This window comes from Meles meles, chromosome 2, assembly GCF_922984935.1.
Source record: "Meles meles chromosome 2, mMelMel3.1 paternal haplotype, whole genome shotgun sequence".
Classification (NCBI taxonomy): domain Eukaryota; kingdom Metazoa; phylum Chordata; class Mammalia; order Carnivora; family Mustelidae; genus Meles; species Meles meles.
In genome coordinates this window covers 163,082,850-163,110,044 of record NC_060067.1, presented here as the reverse complement: position 1 = coordinate 163,110,044, position 27,195 = coordinate 163,082,850, and the positions used below count along the sequence as shown (strand labels likewise).

General features: G+C 37.7%; 1 protein-coding gene across 1 annotated transcript in view; it reads right to left on the bottom strand.

The window, feature by feature from the left end:
• The window catches only part of KCTD9 (potassium channel tetramerization domain containing 9), a 48,966-nt gene that overhangs the window by 9,711 nt on the left and 12,060 nt on the right, over positions 1 to 27,195 (bottom strand). The window contains exons 4-9 of the mRNA XM_045998583.1: positions 23,517 to 23,613; positions 22,837 to 22,895; positions 22,504 to 22,632; positions 10,509 to 10,576; positions 10,326 to 10,421; positions 9,279 to 9,428 (exon numbers count right to left, since the gene is read on the bottom strand). Of these exons, the coding sequence (XP_045854539.1) occupies positions 9,279 to 9,428; positions 10,326 to 10,421; positions 10,509 to 10,576; positions 22,504 to 22,632; positions 22,837 to 22,895; positions 23,517 to 23,613 (599 nt within the window). The remainder of the gene's footprint in view (positions 1 to 9,278; positions 9,429 to 10,325; positions 10,422 to 10,508; positions 10,577 to 22,503; positions 22,633 to 22,836; positions 22,896 to 23,516; positions 23,614 to 27,195) is intronic.

The following is a 27,195-nucleotide window of genomic DNA, read 5'->3' as shown; positions in this document are numbered from 1 at the left end:
TCTCAGAATCTTGGGATTGAGCCCCATGTCAGACTGTACACTCAGCGGGGAGCCTCTGCTTGAGGATTCTCTCTCTTCCTCTGCCCCTCCCCCTGCTCACTCACCCTCTCAAATAAATAAATCTTTTTTTTTTTTTTTTAAATATTTTATTTATTTGACAGACAGATATTACAAATAGGCAGAGAGGCAGGTAGAGAGAGAGGAGGAAGCAGGCTCCCTGCCAAGCAGAGAGCCCAATGTGGGGCTCGATCCCAGGACCCCGGGATCATGACCTGAGCCGAAGGCAGAGGCTTTAACCCACTGAGCCACCCAGGCGCCCCTCAAATAAATAAATCTTAAAAAAAAAAAAAAAAAGAAAGTGAAGGAATCGAAAATCATTTACCATGCAAATGGAAGTGAAAAGAAAGTTAGGGTAGCAAAACTTATAGCTTAGACAAAATAGAATTTATTTTTTATTTTTTAAAGATTTTATTTATTTATTTGACAGACAGAGATCACAAGTAGGCAGAGAGAGAGAGAGGCAGAGAGAGAGAAGGGAGGAAGCAGGCTCCCTGCTGAGCAGAGAGCCCGATGCGGGGCTCGATCCCAGGATCCTGTGATCATGACCGGAGCTGAAGGCAGAGGCTTTAACCCACTGAGCCACCCAGGCGCCCCGACAAAATAGAATTTAAAACAAAGACTGTAACAAGCAACAAAGGACATTACATAATGATAAAGGGAACAATGCAACAAGAGGATATAATAACGGCAAATATTTATTTGGAGCACCTATGGAACTATTAACAGACATAGAAGGAAAAAAAATATCGTAATGCAGTAGTAAGTACAGGACTTTAACACCCCACTTATATCAATGGATAGATCAACCAGACAGAAAATCAACAAGGAAATAGTGGCTTTGAGTAATACATTGGACCAGATGGATCTAAAAGTTATTTCAGAACATTCCACCCCCAAAACAGTGGAATACACATTCTTCTCAGTTGCAAAGGGTACATTCTCCAGAACAGATCATATGTTAGGCCACAAAGAAATCCTACCAAATTCAAAAAGACTGAAATCATATCATGCAAATTTCCTGACCATAATGGCATGAAACTAGAAAACAGTGGAAAGAACACAAATACATGGGAGATTAAATAACATTTATTAACATGTTCAATATATTAATTGCTAATTAGCATTAGCAATGCTAGTAACATTTTCATTTTACATGGAGAAAAAGGAAATTAAAATGGTCCAAAACCTGTGACTGCAGCAAAAGCTATTCTCAGGGGAAGATTATAGCACTATAGGCCTACCTAAAGAAGCAAGAAAAATCTCAAATCTAACTATACACCTAAAAGAACTACAAAAAGAAGAATAAACAAAGTCCACAGCCAGTAGAAGGAAGGAAGAATAAAGATTAAAATAGAAATGAATTCAAAAGAGACTAAAAGAACAACAGATCAATGAAACCAAGAGCTGATTCTTTGAAAGGTTCAACAAAATTGATAAACCTTAGCTATACTCATAAAAGAAAAAGAAAAAAAAAGAGGACACGAATAATATTAAAAAAAAAAAAGGAGAAATAACCACTGATACACCACAGAAATACTAAGGATTTTAAGAGAGTATTATGAAAAATTATGTGCCAATAAATGGGCCAACCTGGAAGAAATAGATAAATTCCTAGAAATATATATTATCTCCCAAAACTGAATCAGGAAGAAATAAAAAACTTAAACAGACTGCTTAGTAGCAATGAAATTGAATAAGTAACTGAAAAACTCCAATCAAACAAAAACCCAGGACCAATGGCTTCATAAGTGAATTATACCAAACATTTAAAGAAGAGTTAATACCTATTTTTTTCAAACTATTCCAAAAACTAAAAGAGGAAAGAAAGCCTCCAAATTCCTTCTATGAGGCCAGTGCTATTACTGATAACAAAACTAGACAGACTACAAAAAAAACAAAACAAAACCACAAGCCAGGATCTCTGATGAACCCAGATGCAAAAATCTTCAACGTAGCAAACCAAATTTAACAACACATTTAAAAAAAAACTGAATTCACCATGATCAAGTGGAGTTTATTTCCAGCATACAAAAATACAAATAATATTTGCGAATCAATCAACATGACATATCACATTAACAAAAAAAAAAAGGTAACAATCATATGACCATTTCAATAAATGGAGAAAAAGCATTTAGCAAGTACAATATCCATTTATGATAAAAACCCTCAACAAGGTAGGTTTAGAGGAACATACCTCAACATAATAAGACCATACTTAAAAAACCCACAGCTAACATCATCTTTAACTAGGAAAAACTGAGAGCTTTTCCTCTAAGATCAGGAACAAGACAAGGATATCCACTTGAACCACTTTCATTTAAAATAATACTGGAAGTTCTAGCCATAGCAATCAAACAAGAAAACAGAATTAAAGGGAATTCAAATTGGTAAGGAAGAAGTAAACTTTCACTATCTAGAGATAATATGGTACTCTATAAAGAAAACCCAAAAGAGTTCACTAAAAAATCCTAAAACTGATAATTGGATTCAGTAAAGTCTCAGGTTACAAAAATGAATATACAGATATCTGTTTGTATTTCTATACACTAATAATGAAGTAGAAGAAAGAAAAATTAAGAAAACAATTCTACTTATAATTGCACCAAAAAGAATAAAATATCTAGGAATAAGCTTAACCAAGGAGATGACAGACCTATATTCCAAAAACTATAAAACACTGATGAAACAAACTGAAGATGACACAAATAGAAAGATATTCTGTGCTCATGGATTGGAAGAACCAATACTGTTAAAATGTCCACACTACCCAAAGCAATCTAGAGGTTTAATGCAATTCCAATCAAAATACCAACAGCATTTTCCACAGAACTAGAATAATCGTAAAATTTATATGGAAACATAAAAGACTCTAAATAGCAATCTTGAAAAAGAAGAACAAAACTCAAGATATCACAATCCCAGATTTCAAGGTATAAAACAGAGCTATAATAATCAAAATAGTATGATACTGACACAAAAACAGAAGACCAGCTTAACAGAACAGCACAGAGTTAGAAGAGGCCATGCTTTTATTGTCAATTAATCTATGACAAAGGAGGAGTGCCTACGCAACTCAGTTAAGCATCTGACTCTTGATTTCAGCTCAGGTCATGACCCCAGGTTGTGAAATCGAGCCTGCTCAAGATTCTCTCTCCCTCTTTCCTCTGCCCTGCCCCCCTCAAAAGAAAAAAAAATATGTGACAAAGGGCAAGAATACACAATGGGAAAGACAGTTTCTTCAACAAATGATGTAAGGGAAACTGGACAGCTTCATGCAAAAGAATGAAACTGGACTGCTTTCCTAAACCATACACAAAAATAAACTAAAAATGGATTAAAGACCTAAATGTGAGACTTAAAACTGTAAAAATGCTAGAAGAGGACACAGGCAGTAATTTCTTTGACATCAGCCAAAGAAACATTTTTTGAGGTAAGTCTCCTTTGGCAAAGAAAACAAAAAGAAAATTAAATTATTGGGTCTACACCAAAAGAAAATACTTCTGCACAGCAAATGAAATCATCAATGAAACAAAAAGACAACCTACTGAATGGGAGAAGATATTCACAAATAACATATCCAACAGGGGGTGAACACACAAAATATACAAAGAACTTATACAACTCAACACAAAACAATAAAAAATCCAGTTAAGAAATGGGCAAAAGATATGAACAGACATTTTCCCAAAGAAGACAACCAGACACATGAAACAAAACACATGAAACATCATTCATCATCAGGGAAGTGCAAATCAAAAATCAAAACCACAATGAGGGGCGCCTAGGTGGCTCAGTGGGTTAAAGCCTCTGCCTTCAGCTCAGGTCATGATCCCAGGGTCCTGGGATCAAGCCCCACATCAGGCTCTCTGCTTGGCAGGGAGCCTGCTTTCTCCTCTCTCTTCCTGCCTGCCTCTCTGACTAGTTGCAATCTCTGTCTATCAAATAAATAATTAAAATTAAAAAAAAAAAACAAAACAAACCACAATGAGCTATCACCTCATACCTCTCAGAATGGCTAAAATCAAAAACACAAGAAATAACGAGTGTTGACAAGGATGTGGAGAAAAAGGAACCCTCATGTACTGTTGGTGGGAATGCAAACTGGTACAGCCACAGTGGAAAACAGTATGGAGGTTCCTCAAAAAATTAAAAATAGAGGAGTGCCTAGGTGGCTCAGTCAGTTAAGCATCTGACTTTGGCTCAGGTCATGATCTCAGGGTCCTGGGGTTGAACCCTGCATCAGGCTCCCTGCCCAGAAGGGAATCTGCTTCTCCCTCTCTCTCTGCCCTTCTCCCCACTTGTGCTCTCTCTCAAATAAATAAAATCTTTAAAAAAAAAAATTAAAAACAGAATTAAGATATGATCTTGTAATCCCATTACTGGTTATCTACCCCCAAAATACTAATTCAATTTGATACATATGTACCCCAATTTTATAACAGTATTATTTACAACTGCAAAGATACTGAAGCAATCCAAATGTCCATCCATAAATGAATGGATAAAGATGCGGTATATAAACATTACACAGAGGAATATTACTCAGCCATTAAAAAGAATGAAATCTTGTCATTTGTAACAACACAGATGGAGGCAGAGGGCATAATGCTAACTGAAGTAAGTCAGAAAAAGAAAACTAGATTTCACTCTTATGTGTAATTTAAGAAAGAAAATAAACAAACAAATGGGCGAAATAGGTCAAGGGGATTAAGAATACACTTATAGGGCGCCTGGGTGGCTCAGTCAGTTAAGCATCTGCGGTCAGCTCAGGTCATGATCCCAGAATCCTGGGATCAAGCCCTGCATTGGGTTCCTTGCTCAGTGGAGGAACTGCTTCTCCCTCTGCCCCTTCCCCTGTTCATGCTCACTCTTTCTAACAAATAAAATCTTTAAAAATAAAAAAGTATGCTTATCATGAGAGGCACCTGGGTGGCTCCGTCTGTTACGCACCTGACTCTTGGTTCTGGCTCAGGTCATCATCTCAGGGTCATTAGACTGAGCGCCGAGGAGGCTCCACACTCAGTGCAGAGTCTGCTTGAGATTCTTTCCCTCCCTTTCCCACCTCTCGGCTCCTCTCCTGCTCATGCTCTCTCTCAAATAAATAAATAAAATCTTGAAAAAAAAAAGTACACTCATCATGAAAATAATAACACACTGTATGCTAATTATGCTTAAAAAAATAGGGAAGAGGCAGAAGTGAATGGGAGTATAGATTAGACCAGCTTGGTCTGGATGAATGGGTGATTGGTATATGGGGGATTTTTTAAAACCAGTGTTTGTTATTTGAAATAATAGCAAAAATAATAATAATAAAGTCCCAAGGTAATTTTAAGTACAGATCTACACTGAAAGCTATACGCTATGGAATCTCACAAAGAAACAGATTTATAAGAAATTCAGCAAAATTTTCTACCTTCGACCACAGAAAATATTTCCCCATCTATTCATCAATGGTAAAAGCAGGTCACCAACACCAAGGGTACAGAGCTCAGCTACTCAGTAAACCAGCACTGCAGCTGTTAAGTTTTGCTATCTACTGCATCAAGGGGCAAAGAGTTTTGATGAAAGCAATTCAGGTATTACCATTGTTTTTTAAGTATGATAATGGTATTATGTTTTTTAAAATGGTCTAAATCTTTTTTTAAAAGATTTTATATATTTATTTATGTGTGAGAGAGCGAGCTCAAGTGCGGGTGGGATCGTGGGCAGAATGACAGAGCGAGAGAGAGCACTGAGCAGGGAGCCTGCCTCGGGACTAGATCCCAGGACCCTAAGATCATGACCTGAGCCCAAAGCAGACACCCCAAATGGTCTTTAAGAAATAGGGGCGCTTGGGTGGCTCAGTGGGTTAAAGCCTCTGCCTTCGGCTCAGGTCATGATCTCAGGGTCCTGGGACCGAGCCCCGCATAGGGCTCTCTGCTGAGCAGGGAGCCTGCTTCCTCCTCTCTCTCTCTGCCTGCCTCTCTGCCTACTTGTGATCTGTCAAATAAATAAAATCTTAAAAAAAAAAAAAGAAATAAAATGTTTACAGTAAAATGAGTTGCTTTAAAATAATATGAAAAGAGGTAGAGACAAAACTGTTTACATGCTGATGATATCTGTTGAAGCTGAGTAGTAGAGGTAACAGGGGGATTCATTATTCTATTTTTGTATGTTTGATATTTTCCACACAAAAAAGTCATTTAAAAAGGAAATAAGGAAGAGAAAACACATGCTCTAGAGTCTAGTTCCAACTCTGCTAACAAACTAGCCTTTTTAAAAAAATTTATTTATTTATTTTCAGCGTAACAGTACTCATTGTTTTTGCACCACACCCAGTGCTCCATGCAGTACGTGCCCTCTCTATTACCCTCCACCTGGCTCCCCAACTTCCCACCCCCCCCCACCCCTTCAAAACCCTCAGGTTGTTTTTCAGAGTCCATAGTCTCTCATGGTTCATCTCCCCTTCCAATTTCCCACAACTCCCTTCTCCTCTCCATCTCCCCATGTCCTCCATGTTCTTTGTTATGCTCCACAAATAAGTGAAACCATATGATACTTGACTCTCTCTGCTTGACTTATTTCGCTCAGCATAATCTCTTCCAGTCCCGTCCATGTTGCTACAAAAGTTGGGTATTCATCCTTTCTGATGGAGGCATAATACTCCACCATGTGTATGTACCACATCTTCCTTATCCATTCATCCGTTGAAGGGCATCTTGGTTCTTTCCACAGTTTGGCGACCGTGGCCATTGCTGCAATAAACATTGGGGTACAGATGGCCCTTCTTTTCACTACATCTGTATCTTTGGGGTAAATACCCAGCAGTGCAATTGCAGGGTCATAGAGAAGCTCTATTTTTAATTTCTTGAGGAATCTCCACACTGTTCACCAAAGTGGCTGTACCAACTTGCATTCCCACCAACAGTGTAAGAGGTGGTATCTCAATGAGGTTTTAATTTGAATCTCCCTGATGGCTAGTGATGATGAGCATTTTTTCATGTGTCTGATAGCCATTTGTATGTCCTCATTGGAGAATTGTCTGTTCATATCTTCTGCCCATACAAACTAGCCTTTTTGGGCTTGGGCAAATTGCTAGGTTTCAGTTTCTCAGTCTACCCAACAAGAGGGTCATACTTGATGATCATCAGGGTCCCTGCTAGCTCTTACCCTTCATAAATCTTGGACGGAAATATGCAATGGATATGTAACAGCTGAACTGTTACACCAGCTTCTATGCAGTAGGCTGAAATCACTGATGGCAGGCAGAGCATGGAGAAGAAACACTCAAAAGCATGCTGACAGAACAGGTAATGTGGCACAGACATCTGCTTAACAGGAAGAGCAACTGAGATAATTTCGGCTGACTGCAGAATCACATTGTTCCTTTGGAAAGGCCTCACAGCCTGTGAGGGATACACTGGGTGAGATGTTCAGGAAGAGTGGTGGAACGGTTAGGTACCTTTTTGCAGGAAAGTGCTTGGCACACATCCTATTTTCTGGATATGACAGCTACTCATTAGCAATCATCCTCAAGTGCCAAGGACAATTAGCAGTCAGTTTTGACTTCACAGCCTATACACCCTGGGCAATGACTCTCCAACATGAGCCATGTCCATCATTAGTAATTAAACTTACAATTCTACAGTGCTTCTGTTTATCAATTATACAGTATGGGTAGGACAAGTATTTACAGATTAGAAAATTATGGTGCAGGCATATTACTACAATTCAATATAACTCAAAACCAGCTTACTGAACGACCCAGTCTATCTTTTTAACTTTTTTTTTGTTTTGTCCTTAACAAAAGCCACACGAGTGGTCTCTCGACATTTCACTAAAGACTAGGTCCTTCCAACTTTTCCTTTGTGCTACTAGTCTTTTGTTTATCTTGCTACCAATGTGGTTCTTCCTCATAAGATGGACAAGGAGAGTGAAAATACTGGAAATGTATATTGGCAGATCTTTTTTTATAGATCTGATATCATAAACTTCATGGAAAAATAGGTTGCAAGTAAGGAAGAAAACTAAAATTATAAAATTCAATGAACATTTATTCAATGACTACTAAAAGCAAGGTACTAGGATGCCTGGGTGGCTCAGTCAGTTAAGCATCTGCCTTTGGCTCGGGTCTTGATCCCAGGTTCTGGGATTGAGTGTGGAGCCTAATGTGGGGCTCAAATTTGTGACCCTGAGATCAAGATCAACCGACAGCCACCCAGGTCCCCTATATGTAGATTTAAAAAAATCAATATAATATAGTACTGTAAATGTATTTTCTCATTCTTATGATTCTCTTGATAACATTTTCTTTCCTCTATCTTACCTTATTGTAAGAGTATGGTATATAATACAGACGACATATAAAATATATGCTAATTACGTTTGGGGCACCTGGGTGGCTCAGAGAGTTAAGCCTCTGCCTTCAGTGCAGGTCATATTCTCAGAGTCCTGGGACTGAGCCCCGCATCGGGCTCTCTGCTCAGCAGGGAGCCTGCTTCTCTCTCTCTCTCTGCCTGCTTCTCTGCCTACTTGTGATCTCTCTGTCAAATAAATACATAAAATTTTTATGCATTTTAAAAAATATGCTAATTGACTGTTCATGTTATTGGTAAGGCTTCTGCTCAACAGTGGACTATTAGTAGTTACCTTTTGGGGGAGTCAAATGTTATATGTGGATTTTTGACTGCACAGAGGCCAGTGCCCCAGCCCCAGTGTTGTACAAGTATCAAATGTATATATATACACACATACATGTAAATACACACACATATAAGTATATATATATAGAGAGAGAAGGAGAGCCACAGAGATGCTAACTTACACAACCTGACATACATCATGTTTATTTCACAGTATCTCTGCCAAAATCCTGTAGAGCAATATTTCCCCACTCCAGAAATGGGGCTGAATAAAAGATCTCAAAGGTCCTATTCAGCTTTACCCTCCTAATTCACTTAAAATAGAAGTCCTTTTAAAGTACGCTATATTGAAGGGATGAGGATCTAATTTCAAGATTTCATTTCTTATTAGTTGCTAAATATTTCAGGTCTTCATTTATTGAAGAATATTAAAGTTGCAAAACTAACACATTTCTCTTTCAGAACCTTGGGTTTTATCAACTTAAACTGTTTTCAAGTAAAACCCCAAACAGAGAGAGAGATCGTTTCTGCTTATTGACACTGTTCAAGAGACTAAACATTTAATTCTCTCTTATAAAAAAAAATGATTCTTACGTCAAGTACTGATCCGGAGAGATCAGCTCGTTCAAGATTTGCACAGCAGAGATTAGCATGTGCAAGATTGCAGCGGCTTAAATTGGCCATTTTGAAGTTAATGTATCGAAGGTCCAAACGAGAAAGATCAGCACCACTGAAGTTTAAACCCTAAAATTAAGAAAAGACAAATTGTCACAAAATTTAAACCATCTGTTATATTACATCTAATGACTGTAGCTAACCCCCAAGTTTCTTAGAAGCAACTGGCAGGTCAGTCATTTGGAGTTTACTAGAAGACATGATCAAATAAAACTTAGATATAAAACCAGCATCCTTAATGGGTTCTTAGTAAAAGAAACTTTAAACATAACATTAAAATCCAGTCTGGCTATATTTTATGTGTAAAAATTCCTTTTTTTAAAAAGATTTTATTCATTTATTTGACAGAGAGAGACCATAAATAGGCAGAGAGGAAGGCAGAGAGAGACAAAGAAGCAGGCTCCCCACTGTGCAGAGAGCCCAACATTGGGCTCAATCCCAGGACCCGAGATCACGACTCAGGCCAAAGGCAGAGGCTTAACCCACTGAGCCACCCAGGCGCCCCATGCGCAAAAATTTCTAAAGATCCATCTCTGTTGGCCATGTACGTATTAATAGGTATTGTTTATATATTTTTATCTATTTTATAAGTATTCAATAATTCAAGGTAGTTTTATTCTTAAAAAGTAAGTATTGAGATTTATAAAATCTTTAATACATAAAAGTATCTATCACTGACTGGCCATATATAACAAATGTACAAAGTATGGACTTTTTATTTTAATTGCTGCAATTTTGGTGAACTATTCAAATTGCCACATGGGGCATATTAGATAATAAAAAAGGCCATTACATCTCTTTTTTTGCCAACCATTTTGGGATTAAATCAATGCTATCACCCATAATTAAACTGTCTCTTGCCTGAAAAAGGAACATAAGGCAAAAAAAAAAATCCAAGAAAAATGTTAAACTTTACTCAGAGCTTTGCTGACACAAATAATTCACATAAAAGTCTGCTTCAATTACCTGGCAACGCAATTCTGATTTGGTTGGAGTGGCTAGCAGAAATCGGACGAATTCCTTTCGAGATATTGGCGAATGATCTTCTGGTGGTTGAGAATTCTTGAAACAGATATTAAGAAATCAGTGGCGCATTTTGGGAGACAGCTGTAATAACTATAACACTGGCTACTGTAAAAAGAGCCTTACCTTTATTGCCACTTCCAGGTGTTCAATCAATGAGTCAATACCAAAAAATCTGGCTTCTTCTAACACACCTACCATAATAAAAATGATGTGACTTTTACAGAAAACTATTCATTTTAATATTTATAAAAAATTCTTTGTTAAATCCTCACAAATACAAGTGAAATTCAACAAGCAGGCAATCAATATAGAAGAAAAATAACTCAAGTGTAGAACACGTACACAGAATACTTTTAAATAATTGTAATACAAAGTTTTTCTACATAGTTTACATTCAGCAAAAGAAAAACAGGAAACTAATGAATCAGAATGAAAACCTTCTATATTTCTCAATTTTCTGATAATAGGCCACAGGCAAAAACTCCTAATTTTACGAGTTCCTAAAATAATTGAAATAAGTTTGATTGTGAGTCTAATACATTAATGCACCTCATCTTAACATTTCATTGACTTCTTCAGTGAAGCAGATATGAATGGGTTTGTGACAACTCCCTTTTACTTACTGAATCAGGAAATTATAGAAATAAGTAAATTAGTTTCAAAATAAAAGTCAACAGAATGACTCTCTCCCTCTCTGAAGGAGAATCAATTAAAAAAAACTATTTCTAAATGATAAAAGGGATTTTTATGTATCATTTGCTTGTCTTAACTTGGTTAAAAAAATCTGTACATTCTCTAGATGACTTAGTATATATACTGTATGTTCTTAAATCTATTAAACATCTTCATCAGGATATTTGGGAAGAAATTTGGAATCCATTTTCCTTCAAATGATGACCTCAGTCATTTAGCTGAGTTTTTTAACTTGTTAAAAAAAATTCCTAAGGATTAGAAATCACAAAGAACGTTAAGTGACATGATCTCTTCCTTTGAATAGTTCCAAGCCAATAAGGGTAACTATAGGTAGATATAGGAAGCTCAGCAGTTATCTGGGAAGATTATGATCTTCTCAAGGAAAGCCCATTTCCACTTCTAATATTCCAGTTGTAAAACAAAGGTCATCTGATGAACAGCACACTACTTAGGCAGCTGTTCTGGCACAACACTTCCAGTCCACGCCACAGTGGCCTCATCTTTGGATTCCTCATGGGGCAGCCATATTTCCTATCTATCCCTGGTAGACACCCACCATAAAAAGGGGTTTCTAGGGGCACCTGGGTGGCTCAGTGGATTAAGCCGCTGCCTTCGGCTCAGGTCATGATCTCGGGGTCCTGGGATCGAGCCCCGCGTCGGGCTCTCTGCTCCGCAGGGAGCCTGCTTCCTCCTCTCTCTGCCTACCTCTCTGTTCTCTGCCTACTTGTGATCTCTCTGTCAAATTAAAAAAAAAAAAAAAGGGGGTTTCTAATGAGTTTGACTCTCAGTGTGCCTAGATCTTCTGAGTCGATCAGAACCCCCTAAGGAATAGAGTAAGGATTTTTTCCCCCTACTTTTAGGTTTAGAATCAAAACTTTAAAAATTCCAGAAAAGCCTTATAAACACAAAAGGCACCTATGGGGCATAGTTGAGAAAAGGAAGTAATATTTAGCAAATTTCCTGTCAGCACCAGTAGGAATTAGATTTGAATCCCAGTTCTGCCCCTTACTTCCTTTTTCGCCTTGGAGAAGTTATGTACTCTTTTCTCTTAATTAAAGTTCATTTAAATTGTGAAATGGGAGTATTATCACTTTCTCCACAAAGCTGACATAAGTATTAAGAGAGATATGCAATAGAATAGGAGGAGCAAAATGGCAAAAGAGTAGGACACCTAAATATCATCAGGTCCCAGGAGTTAAGCTTAGATAGCTACTGAACCATTCTGAACACCTACAAACTCAATAGGAAATAGAAGAGAGGAAGAGCAGCAATTCTAGGAACAGAAAATCAATCACTTTCTGGAAGGTAGGACATGCAGAGAAGTGATTCTGAGGCAACAGACGGGAAGAGAGAATGCGGGGTGTGGAGCCAGCTCACAGCAAGAAGTAGAGTAGCAGAGCACAAAATTGGAACTTTTAGTAGTCTTGTTCACTGAGGGACAGTGCTCCAGAGGCTAAGTGGGAGTGGAGTCCTCACGGGGACATTATGGTCTCAGGACTGGTGGGGTCACAAAAAGACCAGGGTACCTGACTGTGACAGAGCCCCAGGTATCGGAGCAGGGAAGCAGGCTGCAGAAAGAGCCAGGCAGTCGGCTCAAGCTTGGGGTTACCTTAAGCCATAATCTCAGCATGGTCGGGCCACTGCTTTCTGAGCAGGAACCCCACAAGTGGCAGATCCAGGGAGACCCCCCCTCCTTCCTCCTCTGGGAGGAGCAGCACAGAAGTACACTGCAGAAATCTGCTAGGTTTCTAGACTCCAAACAGGATTATGCACCAGAGACAGAAACTCTCAGTCACAGGCCAGGTGAGCACAGAATGCAGCTGGAGACCAGGGAAATGGGAGGGATTAACTGCTTTTCTCTGAGGGTGCACTGAGAGGTGGGGCCCTGAACTCTCAGCTCCTGCAGTGCCAGAGATTGGGAGGCCACCATCCTCATTACCGTCCGCCAAAGCTATACGGAAAGTGTTCAGGGAATAAAAGCTCCAGAGACCAAAACCAAGCAGATTACTTAGCATGGACCCTGAAAAGGGCAGTGCAAATCCAACTCCGGCAAAGACAATTGATAATCACTGCAACAGGCCCCTCCCTCAGAAGATCAGAAAGAACATCCAGCCAGGACCAAATTCATGTATCAATGAGAACTGCGGAACTCCAGAGCTAGGGAAAAGCAACACATAGACTACATGGTTTTTTTCCCCCATGATCCTTTACTCTTCCAAAGTTAATTTTTTTTTAACTTTTCCTCTTCCCTATTTTAATTTTTTTAAACTATTTTACCTTAATAATACCTTTTAAAAAATCTTTTTAAATTTTCATTGTTATAGTCATATTTTATCCCTTCATTGTATTTAACGTTATTTTTTGTACACAGACAGGTTTTTTCTTTAAAAATTTTGGAATACAATTTCTTCTAATAGATGAAAATATACCCTAAATCTACTGCATGGCTTTGTTCTAGTCTCCAGCCTGATAACATTCTTTCCTCTTTTTTTCAACCAACTTATCAATCCATTTTTAGAATCTTTTAAAATTTTCATCTTCACAGTAATATTCCATCCCTTCGACGAGTTTACCTTTATTTTTAAATATATGTAAGTTTTTCTTTCTTTAAAATTTTGGGAGGTAGTTTCTTTTTTTTTTAAAGATTTTATTTATATGACAGAGAGAAATCACAGAGAGGCAGGCAGAGAGAGAGGAAGGGAAGCAGGCTCTCCGCTGAGCAGAGAGCCCGATGCGGGACTCGATCCCAGGACCCTGAGATCATGACCTGAGCCGAAGGCAGCGGCTTAACCCACTGAGCCACCCAGGTGCCCCGGGAGGTAGTTTCTTTTAACAGACCAAAATACATCCCAAATAGAGTGTACGGCTCTATTCTATTCACCAGTCTAATACACATATATATATAAAATATTATATTATATATATGCACACACATATATGTATGTGTGTGTATACACATACATAGAAGTAAAATAAAAATAAAAATAAAAAAAAATATTATTTTTCCCCTCCTTTCTTCTCCCCCTGATTTGGTTAGAATATATTTTTCTAGGGTCATTGTTAACCTTTTAGTTTTTTGTTCTCTCATTCATCTATTCTTTTTATTTATTTATTTTTTTTATTTTTCCATTTTATTTATTTTTTTCAGCGTAACAGTATTCATTCATCTATTCTTATCTGGATAAAATGACAAGGCTGAAAAACTCACCACAAAAAAAAAGAACAAGAGGCAGTACCAAAGGGTAGGGACCTAATCAATATGGAAATTAGTAATATGTTAGAACTAGAATTCAGAATGACTATTATCAAGGTGCTAGTTGGGATTGAAAGAAGCATGGAAGATACTGGAGAATCCCTTCCTGGAGAAATAAAAGAACTAAAATCTAACCAAGTTGAAATTAAAAAAAAAAAAACTATTAATGAGGTGAAGTAAAAAATGGAGGCTCTTACTGCTAAGATAAATGAGGCAGAAGAGAGAATTAGTGATATAGAAGATCAAATGATAGAGAATAAAAAAGCTGAGAAAAAGAGCGATGAACAACTATTGGACCACAAGGGGAAAATTTGAGAGATAAGTGATACCATAAGACGAAACAATATTAGAATAACTGGATCCCAGAAGAAGAAGAAAGAGAGAGAGAGGTAGAAGGTATATTGGAGCAAATTCTAGCAGAGAATTCCCCTAATTTGTCGAAGGGAACAAGCATCAACATCCAGGAGGCACAGAGAACCACCCTCAAAAATCAAAAATAGGTCAACACTCTGTCATCTAATAGTAAAACTTACAAGTCTCAGTGACAAAGAGAAAACCCTGAAAGCAGCTCAGGACAAGAGGTCTGTAACATATAATGGTAGAAATATCAGATTGGCAGCGACCTCTCCACAGAGACCTGGCAGGCCAGAAAGGACTGGTATGATATATTCAGAGCACTAAATGAGAAAAATATGCAGCAGAGAATACTATAGCCAGCTAGACTGTCCTTGAAAATAGAAGGAGAGGGGTGCTTGGGTGGCTAAGTCATAAGCATCTGCATTTGGCTCAGGTCATGATCAGGGTCCTGGGATCGAGTCCTGCACTGGGCTCCCTGCTCAGCAGGAGGCTTGCTTCTCCCTCTTCCACTCCCCCGGTTGTGTTCCCTCTCTTGCTGTGTCTCTCTCTGTTAAATGAATAAATAAAAATCTCTATTTAAAAAAAAAAAGAAAATAGAACAAAAGATAAAAAGCTTCCAGGACAAGCAAAACTTAAAAGAATTTGCAAACATCAAAACCAGCCCTAGAGGAAATATTGAAAGGGGTCCTCTAAGCAAAGAGAGAGCTCAAAAGTAAGATAGACCTGGGGCGCCTAAATGGCTCAGTGGGTTAAAACCTCTGCCTCTGGCTTAGGTCATGATCCCAGGGTCCTGGGATTGAGCCCCATATCGGGATCTCTGCTCAGCAGGGAGGCTGCCTCCTCCTCTCTCTGCCTGCCTCTCTGCCTACTTGTGATCTCTGTCTGTCGAATAAATGAAAACTTAAAAAAGAAAAAAAAAAAGTAAGATAGACCAGAAAGGAACAGAGACAATATACAGTAACAGTCACCTTACAGGCAATACAATGGCACTAAATTCATATCTTTCAATAGTTACCCTGAATGTAAATGGGTTACATGCCCCAATCATAAGACACAGGGTATCAGAATGGATAAAAAGAACAAGACCCATCAATATGCTGTATATAAGAATCTCATTTAAGACCCAAAGACACCTCCAGATTTAAAGTGAGGGGGTGGAAAACAATTTACCATGCTAATAGACGTCAAAAGAGAGCTGGGGTGACAATCCTTTTATCAGATCAATTAGATTTTAAGCCAAAGACTGTAATAAGAGATGAGGAAGGACACTATATCATACTTAAAGGGTCTGTTCAACAAGGAGATCTAACAATTTTAAATATCTATGCCCCTAACAGAGAGCAGCCAATTACATAAACCAATTAACAACAAAATCAAAGAAACACATCAATAATAATACAATAATAGTAGGGGACTTTAACACCCGCCTTCACTGAAATGGACAGATCATCTAATCAAAAGATCAACATGGAAATAAAGGCCTTAAATGACACACTGGACCAGATGGACATCACAGATAAATTCAGAACATTCCATCCCAAAACAACAGAATACACATTCTTCTCTAGTGCACATGGAGCATTCTCCAGAATAGATCACATCCTGGGTCACAGAATGGGATTATTCCTTGCCTATTTTCAGACCACAATGCTCTGAAACTAGAACTCAACCATAAGAGGAAAGTTGGAAAGAACTCAAATACATGGAGGCTAAAGAGCATCCTACTAAAGAATGAATGGGTCAACCAGGAATTTAAAGAAGAATTAAAAACATTCATGGAAACAAATGAAAATGAAAACACAACTGTTCAAAATTTTCGGACACAGCAAAGGCGGTCCTGAGAGGGAAGTATATAGCAATACAAGCCTTTCTCAAGGAATAAGAAAGGTCTCAAGTACACAACCTCACTCTAAACCTAAAGTAGAGAAAAAACAACAAAGAAACCCTAAACCAAGCAGGAGAAGGGAAATAATAAAGGTCAGAGCAGAAATCAATGAAATAGAAACCAAAGAACAGAAGAACAAATCAATGAAACTAGGAACTGGTTCTCTTAAAGAATTAATAAGATCGATAAACCTCTGGCCAGACTTATCAAAAAGGAAAGGGAAAGGACCCAAATTAATAAAGTTATGAATGAAAGAAGAGAGATCACAACCACTACCAAAGAAATACAAACAATTATAAGAACATATTATGAGCAACTGATGCCAGCAAATTTGACAATCTGGAAGAACTGGATGCATTCCTAGAGATGTATGAACTATCACAATTGAACCAGGAAGAAATAGAAAACCTGAACAGACCCATAACCAGTAAGGAGATTGAAGCAGTCATCAAAAATCTCTCAACAAGAGCCCAGGGCCAGATGGCTTCCCAGGGGAATTCTACCAAACATTTAAAGAATTAATACCCATTCTCCTGAAACTGTTCCAACAAATAGAAATGGAAGGAAAACTTCCAAACTCATTTTATGAGGCCAGCATTACCTTCATCCCAAAACTACACAAAGACCCCATCAAAAAGGAGAATTACAGACCAATATCCTTGATGCACACGGATGCAAAAATTCTCACCAAAATATTAGCCATTAGGATCTAACAGTACATTAAAAGGATTATTCAGGGGCGCCTGGGTGGCTCAGTGGGTTAAGCCGCTGCCTTCGGCTGAGGTCATGATCTCAGGGTCCTGGGATCAAGTCCCGCATCAGGCTCTCTGCTCAGTGGGGAGACTGCTTCCCTCTCTCTCTCTCTCTGCCTGCCTCTGTCTACTGTGATCTCTCTCTGTCAAATAAATAAATAAAATCTTAAAAAAAAAAATAAAAGGATTATTCACCACGACCAAGTGGGATTTATTCCTGGGCTGCAAGTTTGGTTCAACATCTGTAAGTCAATCGATGTGAAGCAATGAATTAATAAAAGAACAAGAAAAAAAAAAAAGAAAGAACAAGAACCATATGATTCTCTCAATAGATGCTGAAAAAGCATTAGACAAAGTACAATATCCTTCCTTGACCAAAACTCTTCAAAGTGTAGGGATAGAGGGTACATCCCTCAATATCATCAAATCTATCTATGAAAAACCCACAGCGAATATTAATTCTCAATGGGGAAAAACTGACAGCTTTGAGGCTAAGATCAGGAACACGGCAGGGATGTCCACTATCACCACCGCTATTCAACATAGTACTAGAAGTCCTAACCTTGGCAATCTGACAACAAAAAGAAATAAAAGGCATCTAAATTGAAAAAGAAGAAGTCAAACTCTCACTCTTTGCAGATGATATGATACTTTATGTGGAAAATCCAAAAGACTTCACTCCAAAACTGCTAGAACTCATTCAGGAATTCAGTACAGTGTCAAGATATAAAATCAATGCACAGAAATCAGCTGCATTTCTATATACCAATAGCAAGACAGAAGACATCCAAAACCATAAGATTCCTAGGAATAAACCTAACCAAAGAGGCAAAGAATCTGTACTCAGAAAACTATAAAGTACTCATGAAAGAAATTGAGGAAGACACAAGAAATGGAAAAACGTTCCATGCTCATGGACTGACTGGAAGAACAAATACTGTGAAAATGTTCATTTACCTAAAGCAATCTACAGATTTAATGCAATCCCTATCAAAATACCATCAATTTCTTCAAAGAAATGGAACAAATAATCCTAAAATTTATATGGAACCAGAAAAGACCCCATATAGCCAGAGCAATGTTGAAAAAGAAAACCAAAGTTGGTGGAATCATAATTCTAGACTTCATGCTCTATTAAAAAGCTGTAATCATTAAGAAAGTATGGTAGTGGCACAAAAACAGAGAAATAGATGAAGGGAACAGAACAGAGAGCCCAGTTAGTCAACTAATCTTCGACAACAGAGGAAAGAATGTCCAATGGAAAAAAGAGTCTCTTTAACAAATGGTGTTGGGAAAACTGGACAGCCACATGTAGAAGAATGAAACTGGACCGATTCCTTATCCCACACACAAAATTAGACTCAAAATGTATGAAAGACCTCAATGTGAGACAGGAATCCATCAAAATCCTTGAGGAGAACACAGGCAGCAACCTCTTTTACCTCAGCCACAGCTACTTTTCCTAGAAACATCGTCAAAGGCAAGGGAAGCACTGCCAAAGGCAAGGAAGTAAGGGAAGCAAGGGAAGCAAGTAGTTCATTTTTGAACTACTGGACTTCATCAAGATCAAAAACTTTTGCACAGCAAAGGAAACAGTCAACAAGATCATAAGACAACCAACAGAATGGCAGAAAATATTCTCAAATGATGTCAGATATAGGTCTAGTATTCAAAATCTATAAAGAACTTCTCAAACTCAACACCCAAAGAACAAATAATCCAAACAAGAAATGGGCAGAAGACATGAACAGACATTTCTGCAAAGAAGACATCCAAATGGCCAAAAGACACATGAGAAGGTGCTCAACATCACTTGGCATCAGGGATATACAAAGTAAAACTACAGTGAGATACCTCACACAAGTCAGAATGGCTAAAATTAACAAGTCAGGAGAAGAAAGATGTGGTGAGGAGGCGGGGAAAGGGGAACCCTCATACAATGTTGGTGGGAATGCAAGCTCGTGCAGTCACTCTGGAAAACAGTATGGAGGTTCCCCAAAAAGTTGAAAATAGAGCTACCCTATGACCCAGCAATCACACTACTGGGTGTTTACCCTAAAGATACAAACACAGTTATCCGAAGGGGCACGTGCACCCCACTGTTTATAGCAGCAATGTCCACAATAGCCAAACTATGGAAAAGAACCTAGAATGGATAAAGAAGATGTGGTATAGATAGATATATAATGGAATACTATGAAGCCATTAAATCTTGCCATTTGCAACAATGTGGATGGAAATAGAGGGTATTAGGTAAGCGAAATAAGTCAACTGGAGAAACACAATTATCATATGCTCTCTCTGATACGAGGAATTTGAGAGGCAGGGCGGGGGATCTTCGGGGGTAGGGAGGGAAGGAATGAAACAAGATGGGATGGGGAGGGAGATAAACTATAAGAGACTCTTAATCTCACAAAACAAACTGAGGGTGCTGGGGTGGTGGGGTGGTAGGGATAGGATGGCTGGGTTATGGACGTGGGGGTGGTATATGCTATGGTGAGTGTTGTGAAATGTGTCAGTCTGATCTGATGATTCACAGACCTGTACCTGTGGGGCAGATAATACATTCTATGTTAATTAAAAAAAAAAAAAGTGACATGCAATATATAATTAGGTATAATGCTTGGCACTTGGTAGGCAAATGATCACCTTGATCATTATTAAACTGTATGCTTCCTGACATTTACGACCATTCTCTTTTTACTGTATCAAACTGGGGTTCAGAAAATCTATGTGACTTCAGACCAAATTTATGTGTTCAGAAATTTATGTGACTTCAAGGAAATAAAATATTGCAATGCAAGAAAAGCTTTCAAGTTAGAGAATAATTGAAGTCAAATTTACCTACAAGGTAAGGAAAGATAATTTAAAGCAGAAAATGAGGGGTGCCTGGGTGGCTCAGTCAGTTAAGTGTCTACTTTCAGCTTAGGTCATGATCTCAAGGTCCTGGGATGGAGCCCTGTCCTGGGCTCCTTGCTCAGCGGGCAGTCTACTTTTCTCCCTCCCTTTTTCCCTCCTCTCCACTCGTGTTCTCTCTCTCTCAAATAAATATTTTTTAAAAATCAGAAAAAGAAGGTTTTGAAGATAAATGGTAGCAGAATAGGACAACATGATTCACTGGAAAAAATGAAGGTCATTAAAGGCAGAAAACAAATAATGAAAGGAAGGAAAAAATATATTCACTGATGAAAGCAGAAATTAGGAAGAATAAGAAATAAGGTCATTTAAGTAGAGGTAGAAGGTAAATAAGTCAGTGTGGATTACTGTAAAGCATATAATCAGTTGGGCAACCTGTAAATGTTATAAAGAGTCTGGATAGATTTTGTACTAATTAGAAGTAGTAATGCTTTAAAAAATGAATCCAGTACAGAGCTCTGCTTGCTGAACAATGAATAAATAAAACAATGGCTGAGAAACCTGAAAAAGGAACAAGCATAGCTTGGCATAGCTCAAGTCTGGGATAGCATGGATATGTATTTCTGATGTTCTTTCCCAGGCGGGGAGGATATGAAAGGCTACAAGCAATATAGAGAAAAATTAAACTAGGAAGCATCGAAGAGCCCATAGGATGCACAGTGAAGTTTAAGTGTCCTCAGAAAAAAAGTGGCCATCAGAGTGTAAGCAGGAGTGGTCTAGCTGCTAAAAAGCAAAGGACTGTACAACAGAGGACCATTGTTTATTTTTCTAATAATAATTTCTGCAGAATGACTAAAATAAAAATAGGTCTTACATGGTTTTAAGCAACAGTTGGTAGGTAAAAAATAAGAAAGCAACAAAGAATTTGTAATGAATAGGTATGAAGCTAGATGAAAGGTCAAATAAGGTCATTTTTTGCAACGGGTAAACTTTAAAGGCAATACAGACTTTAATACAGCAACAATGAAAGTTACTGAATGTTATCTATCATACTCCAGAGATTGTTAAGTTAGCTCCTTTGCCTCACCACCAGCCCAGGCTGATTCTGATGTTTTTGGCATACAGTATTTTCAAAACAAGAAGATTTCACATATAATTTTAGATTTCTATCTTTTCTTTAAAAATCAAGGCTCTGACACCCTATGTCCACACACCTACATGGCAATAGTCTGTGGAAGCTAACTGGGAATGTGCACTCAAGATCACCACACCCTCACCACTCATCAAGTCACACCAAATTTAGTCAGGTAGAGGCCCAGGAGCTTTGAAGACGCATCTACTGCTTTATAAGGGATCTGGCTGACATCATCTCTATGATGTGAAATTCCTGTGATGTAGTCAGGGATGAGCATTTTTTTTTTTTTTTAAAGATTTTATTTATTTATTTGACAGACAGAGATCACAAGTAGGCAGAGAGGCAGGCAGAGAGAGAGAGGAGGAAACAGGCTCCCCGCGGAGCAGAGAGCCTGATATGGGGCTCGATCCCAGGACCCTGGGATCATGACCTGAGCCGAAGGCAAAGGCTTTAACCCACTGAGCCACCCAGGCGTCCCAGAGATGAGCATATTTTTAGTACTCTATTTTCAAAGTAGACTCAAGAGAGAATTCCCCCAAGTTAAACTTCTAGTAGGTTGTAGAATTGAGATTCTAATCCAGTCTTATGATTCTGAAGATAATTTCCCCTTTTGATGACCCTACATCTCAACATGATGGGAAGGTGCATAACCTGAAGTGAAGTCACAGTCACAATTTGATTCAAAACAACAACAAAATCGCTTAAAGTCTCTTGTGATAAAATCTAAATCTCTTTAGAATCTAAAATCAGAATTTATGGGTTAGACATATACCCATATACACAAAGACTGAATCTGTGCCTACATCTCTTTCCATACTATATATACTCATATATATAAAAAAAATTTAGTTTTTTTTTTTTTTTTTAAAGATTTTTATTTATTTATTTGACAGAGAGAGATCACAAGCAGGCAGAGAGGCAAGCAGGGAGAGTGAGAGGGAAGCAGGCTCCCTGCTGAGCAGAGAGCCCGATGCGGGACTCGATCCCAGGACCCTGAGATCATGACCTGAGCCGAAGGCAGTGGCCTAAACCACTGAGCCACCCAGGCGCCCAAAAAAATTTAGTTTTAAAAGTGGAAAAGATACACTCTCGCTTTATGAAAATATGTTACTAATATTACTCTGCAAGTGGAAACAAAATTTAAAAATCCCAACTTTACAAAAATGTGAGGAATCATAAAAACTTACCCAATAAATTAATGCCATCATTTACAATGAGCTGTCCATGACGCAAGTAGTTCAAAATGGGCTCAAAGTACTCAGGACTTCGGTCAATTAAGAAAGCTCCTCTATGATCTTGCTTATTTCCCCAGACACCTGTGTCACCATTATAGCGAAAAGAACCCCCCCATGAACAATAAACAAAGTTAGAAATTTAGGAAGAAAATTATATAACATATTAGTAAGTTTTCACTTGTGTAAAAATTATTGGTATCATTAAAAAGTACAGAAGGACAAGAGTTAAGCCAATACAGCTATAAAGAGATCTCACAAAATGTGAAAACAATGTGTTGTACTTACCTTTGTCCTTAAACATGTGGGCCAGCATACTGTCAGGTTCTTTATTCACTAAAGTGCTCCTAAGAATTCAGGGAAAAAAATTGATTTCTCCATTTGTCTTTATAAACAAACATATAAGTCAAGAGTATACTTGATCCCAGCTGCTCTCTCAAAAAGATGCATGCTATAACCTGGTAGGAGTGATGCTGGGAAACAAAAATGTGCAGTAAGTTGCCACTTGTCAAAATCCCTTCTAATCTGGCATTTCCTTTGATTCAAATATTGTTTTAGGTTCTTTTAACTTAAACACTAATCTATCCTTCTAGCAAGCTATTTTATCACAATATTCTTGACCTAAACTTGCCTTGTTCTTACCCCTTTAACATAAGCAGTTGTAGTTGCTACAAATTTCAATACTGTTCATTTTCACTTTTGTTACATGTTTATTACCTGACATCTAAAAAACCTGTTTTAAAACTCTAAAATATTTGATACTTAAAAAGCATGTTCATGCCTTTCATGCTTTCTTTGGAAGGACCTGTGAATCATTCTTCTACGCTTTGAAAAAACTTTCTAAAAAATGGTTTAAGATCACAAGGCACTACAGTCTTTTCTAAGGAAATCAGCAAAACTGAAGGAAAGAACAAATACTACATAGTGTCCTCAAACACACACCTGTGCACACATTCACATGCACCTACCGTGTAGTTGTAAAGTACCGCCCTCCAACATTTAAGGTTAGCCAGTCTGTGTGAGATCCTGACAACCCTTCAGGTAGTTTAGAATCTGTCTGAGGATCTAGAAATGACATGTAGAAAACAATAAAAAAGGTAAGATTGAGTTAATGGGGAAGATGGCAATAAGCTTCAACTTTGAAAGTAAAAACATGCATAAAAGCTTAACAGAGCTACTAGAGATACATCAATAGCATTTAAGACAAAACTGATAAGGTAATCCCACAGATACAAGATCACCATGGTATCAGCATCTTTGAAGGAAGAAGCTGACAGAAAAAACAGGTTAGGTGATGAACCCAAGAATTTCAAAGTAATCCATACTCACTTCAAAGCTTGGCTAATCTATTTGAAAATGGACTGAGAGTGGAAGGGGTATGTTCAATCCATGGATGGGTGAAGCAAGTAGTTTGCAGTAAGATCTGAGGAGGCTAGAAATGAACCTCAAAACCCACCAGCCAAAACTCCCTTCTACAACAAAGCCCAATACACCAAGGATAAGATGCTGGAAAAAGAACCCAAGCTGAATGGAACAAAGACAGAGACAAAAGAGAAGGGAGTCCAAATAAAAGTTAAAAAGGTCTAAAACAGCCAGAATACATCAGAAGGTGACTTATATATTTTTAATACATCACACAAATAACAGAAAAGTGAACTTCAGACCCATGAAATTAGAAAACCTTCCCTAAGTTAGCTTTCCCTTCTCAAGTTAAAGAAAACAATTTCACGTTAAATGGGCAACAGAAAATCTCATACAAAAATTTTCAAAGAATAAGACTTGACTTACATCCCTATAGATAATGAAAATGTGCCAGAAAGAAATGCCCCCAAAATAGATAAAAACTATTACCAAATATTCCAGAGATGTTAAAAGTAGTTAATAATATAAAATATGAAAAGAACATAACCCAGAATTACAAAATTCACAAATGACGTGAGAGAACTCAGAGGAGAGAGTAAGAACTACGATGAAAACCTAATTCAGGGGGCCTGGGTGGCTCAGTGGGTTAAAGCCTCTGCCTTCGGCTCAGGTCATGATCCCGGGGTCCTGGGATCGAGCCCCGTATCGGGCTCTCTGCTCAGCAGGGAGCCTGCTTCCCTTCCTCTCTCTCTGCCTGCCTCTCTGCCTACTTGTGATCTCTCTCTGTCAAATAAGTAAATAAAATCTTAAAAAAAAAAAAACCTAATTTGAAATGAAACTACACTAGAAGAAACACAGGAGAGAATAAACAGGTAATACCTTAAGGGAAAGAAAAGATGAAAAAGAGGAAAACTTTTAAAATAATAAGAAATGAAGGAAGACATAAAAAGGATTGCAGAGAAGATTTCCGATATAGAAGACAGGTGTAGAATATCCAACATACAAACAATAGGAGTACTGAAAGAAAATTAAAGCAGGGGGACAAAATAAATGCATAATTTAGAGTTCAAGAAAATTTTTCTGAAATTAAAAGAAGATCTGAAAATACATATTGACAGGGTTCACCACTTATCAGACAGAGAGAATCAGCTCAGAATACTCAGAAAAAGTCTACCAAAATTACTGTTCTTTAAAGAAAGAATAATCCTTTGAGTGACCTAGGAAAAATAATCATTATGAATGATATTTTTTGGACACAAACATTTTATGCCAGAGTAAGACAGAGTACAACATATTTAAGATATCTGAAGAAAGAAAATGTGAACCAAGGATTTTTTTTAACAGCTTAGTTGAGAGATAACATATACAATAAAACATACATCATTAAAGTTTTAAATTTGTTCAGTTTTGCCATATGATTTTACATCCAGTCAAATTGACTTTCAAAAATAAGCCACAAACTGTTATTAACATGTGAGATGTCAGAGAACATTGTTCTTCTTGGAAGTTCTTTGTAAAGAATCTACTAGGGAATAAGTTTCAAACAACCACTGGAGGCATCAACATAAGGATTGGGGGTGAGCATTAAATACATTTGAAAGAGTAAAGCTAAGTGACACTTTTTTTTTTTTTTAGAATTTATTTAATTATTTGACAGAGAGAGATCATAAGTAGGCAGAGAGGCAGGCAGAGAGAGAGAGAGAGAGAGAGGAGGAAGCAGGCTCCCTGCTGAGCAGAGAGCCCAATGTGGGGCTCCATCCCAGGACCCTGAGATCATGACCTGAGCTGAAGGCAGAGGCTTAACCCACTGAGCCACCCAGGCGCCCCTAGCTAAGTGACAGTTTTAAAAGAGAGTATAGTATATAATGGCTATGTAAGCTGGTAATGTAGAAACAATACAATTATTTTTTAAGTAAGGAAAGAAAGGAATAAGCATTTGCAAAAAAATTTTTAACTGTCTTTAGGATTCATATCGGTACTGAAACTATTGGAATTGATACTGACACTTTTATGTCTGTTTTGTGTGGGATGAAATGAGTACTTATGTGACATAATTCTATCATTCCCTACATTCCCCCAAGCCAGAATTATTGATATGGATGAAAGGAGACATAGGTTTAAGACAGAAAAGGTTAAATAAAAATCTTACAATCCTGATTATAAACCAAAGTATGAGTGAGTATGAACCCAGGAGCAATTTTACCCATCTCTTATACAAACCTTCTTATCATATATTACACATAAATTTCATTTCTAGCTAGCTATGTATTTCCAACTCTGGCTATGTATTTCCAACTCTGTCTACCAAAAAGCCTAGTAAAAATAATGAACCCAGTAGCAATGAGCCTGGCTGGCACCCAGACTGTGTTTTGAAATGACATTTCCTACTAAAAGACATTAAGGCTTCTTGGAAAACATATTGATCTGGGTCTGCAACAGAAGTATAAGATGAATACCTTGTTATTCCAGATAGTAAGGAAGCTATAAAAGACCAATGGTGTTGTAATAAAGAGTTGAAGAGGTTTCCACCAGTCAAATGTAACACAACGTAAGCATCCATAAACGCAAAGCATGAAATACCAAATATTTTTAAATCCAGAAGTTCATAACGGTAAGACAAAAACATTATTTGATTACTTTTTGTTTGTATGTGTACAATGAACCAAATAAGTGACCACTTTGCTTGCTAAATACTTTGTTAAGCTAATGGATAAAAGATGTGGAAAAATTTGTGCTCATCGTCTTAAGATAAAGACAGAGAAGAGAATATACTTACTTCTAATTTGGCAACTGCCCGTGTGATGATCCTGAGAATTCCCTCTGCTCACCAAATACAATTACTGTCATGGCTTACACAAATTATTAAATATTCAGGGTCAGATTGTATGGACCTAAATATATCAAATACTCATTAAAGAACAGTGATGTTATTTAAGCCTTAGGCTCTTTTTCTCGAGATGCACAATTGTATAAGCTTTCTTCCAAATCAGCCTATGTGTTTGTGTATGTGGTTGATATCAAGTCATTTTGACTGATCTGATATGACCACTGTAAATGATTGTCAAATGCTAACTTATGCAAGCAGTGCACACTCAAAATTCTACAACCTAACACTTATAGGAATTGGGACAAATACTCTCAAGGAGAACATATCAGAAAAAAGTTGTATTTCCACAATCAAAATGACCTTATCATGTCATTTTTGATGAACCTGTGCAATTCCAGTGCATTTTAAAGGCATGTAAAAGATGAGGTATCCATACTAAAATATAATTCAAATTAAAA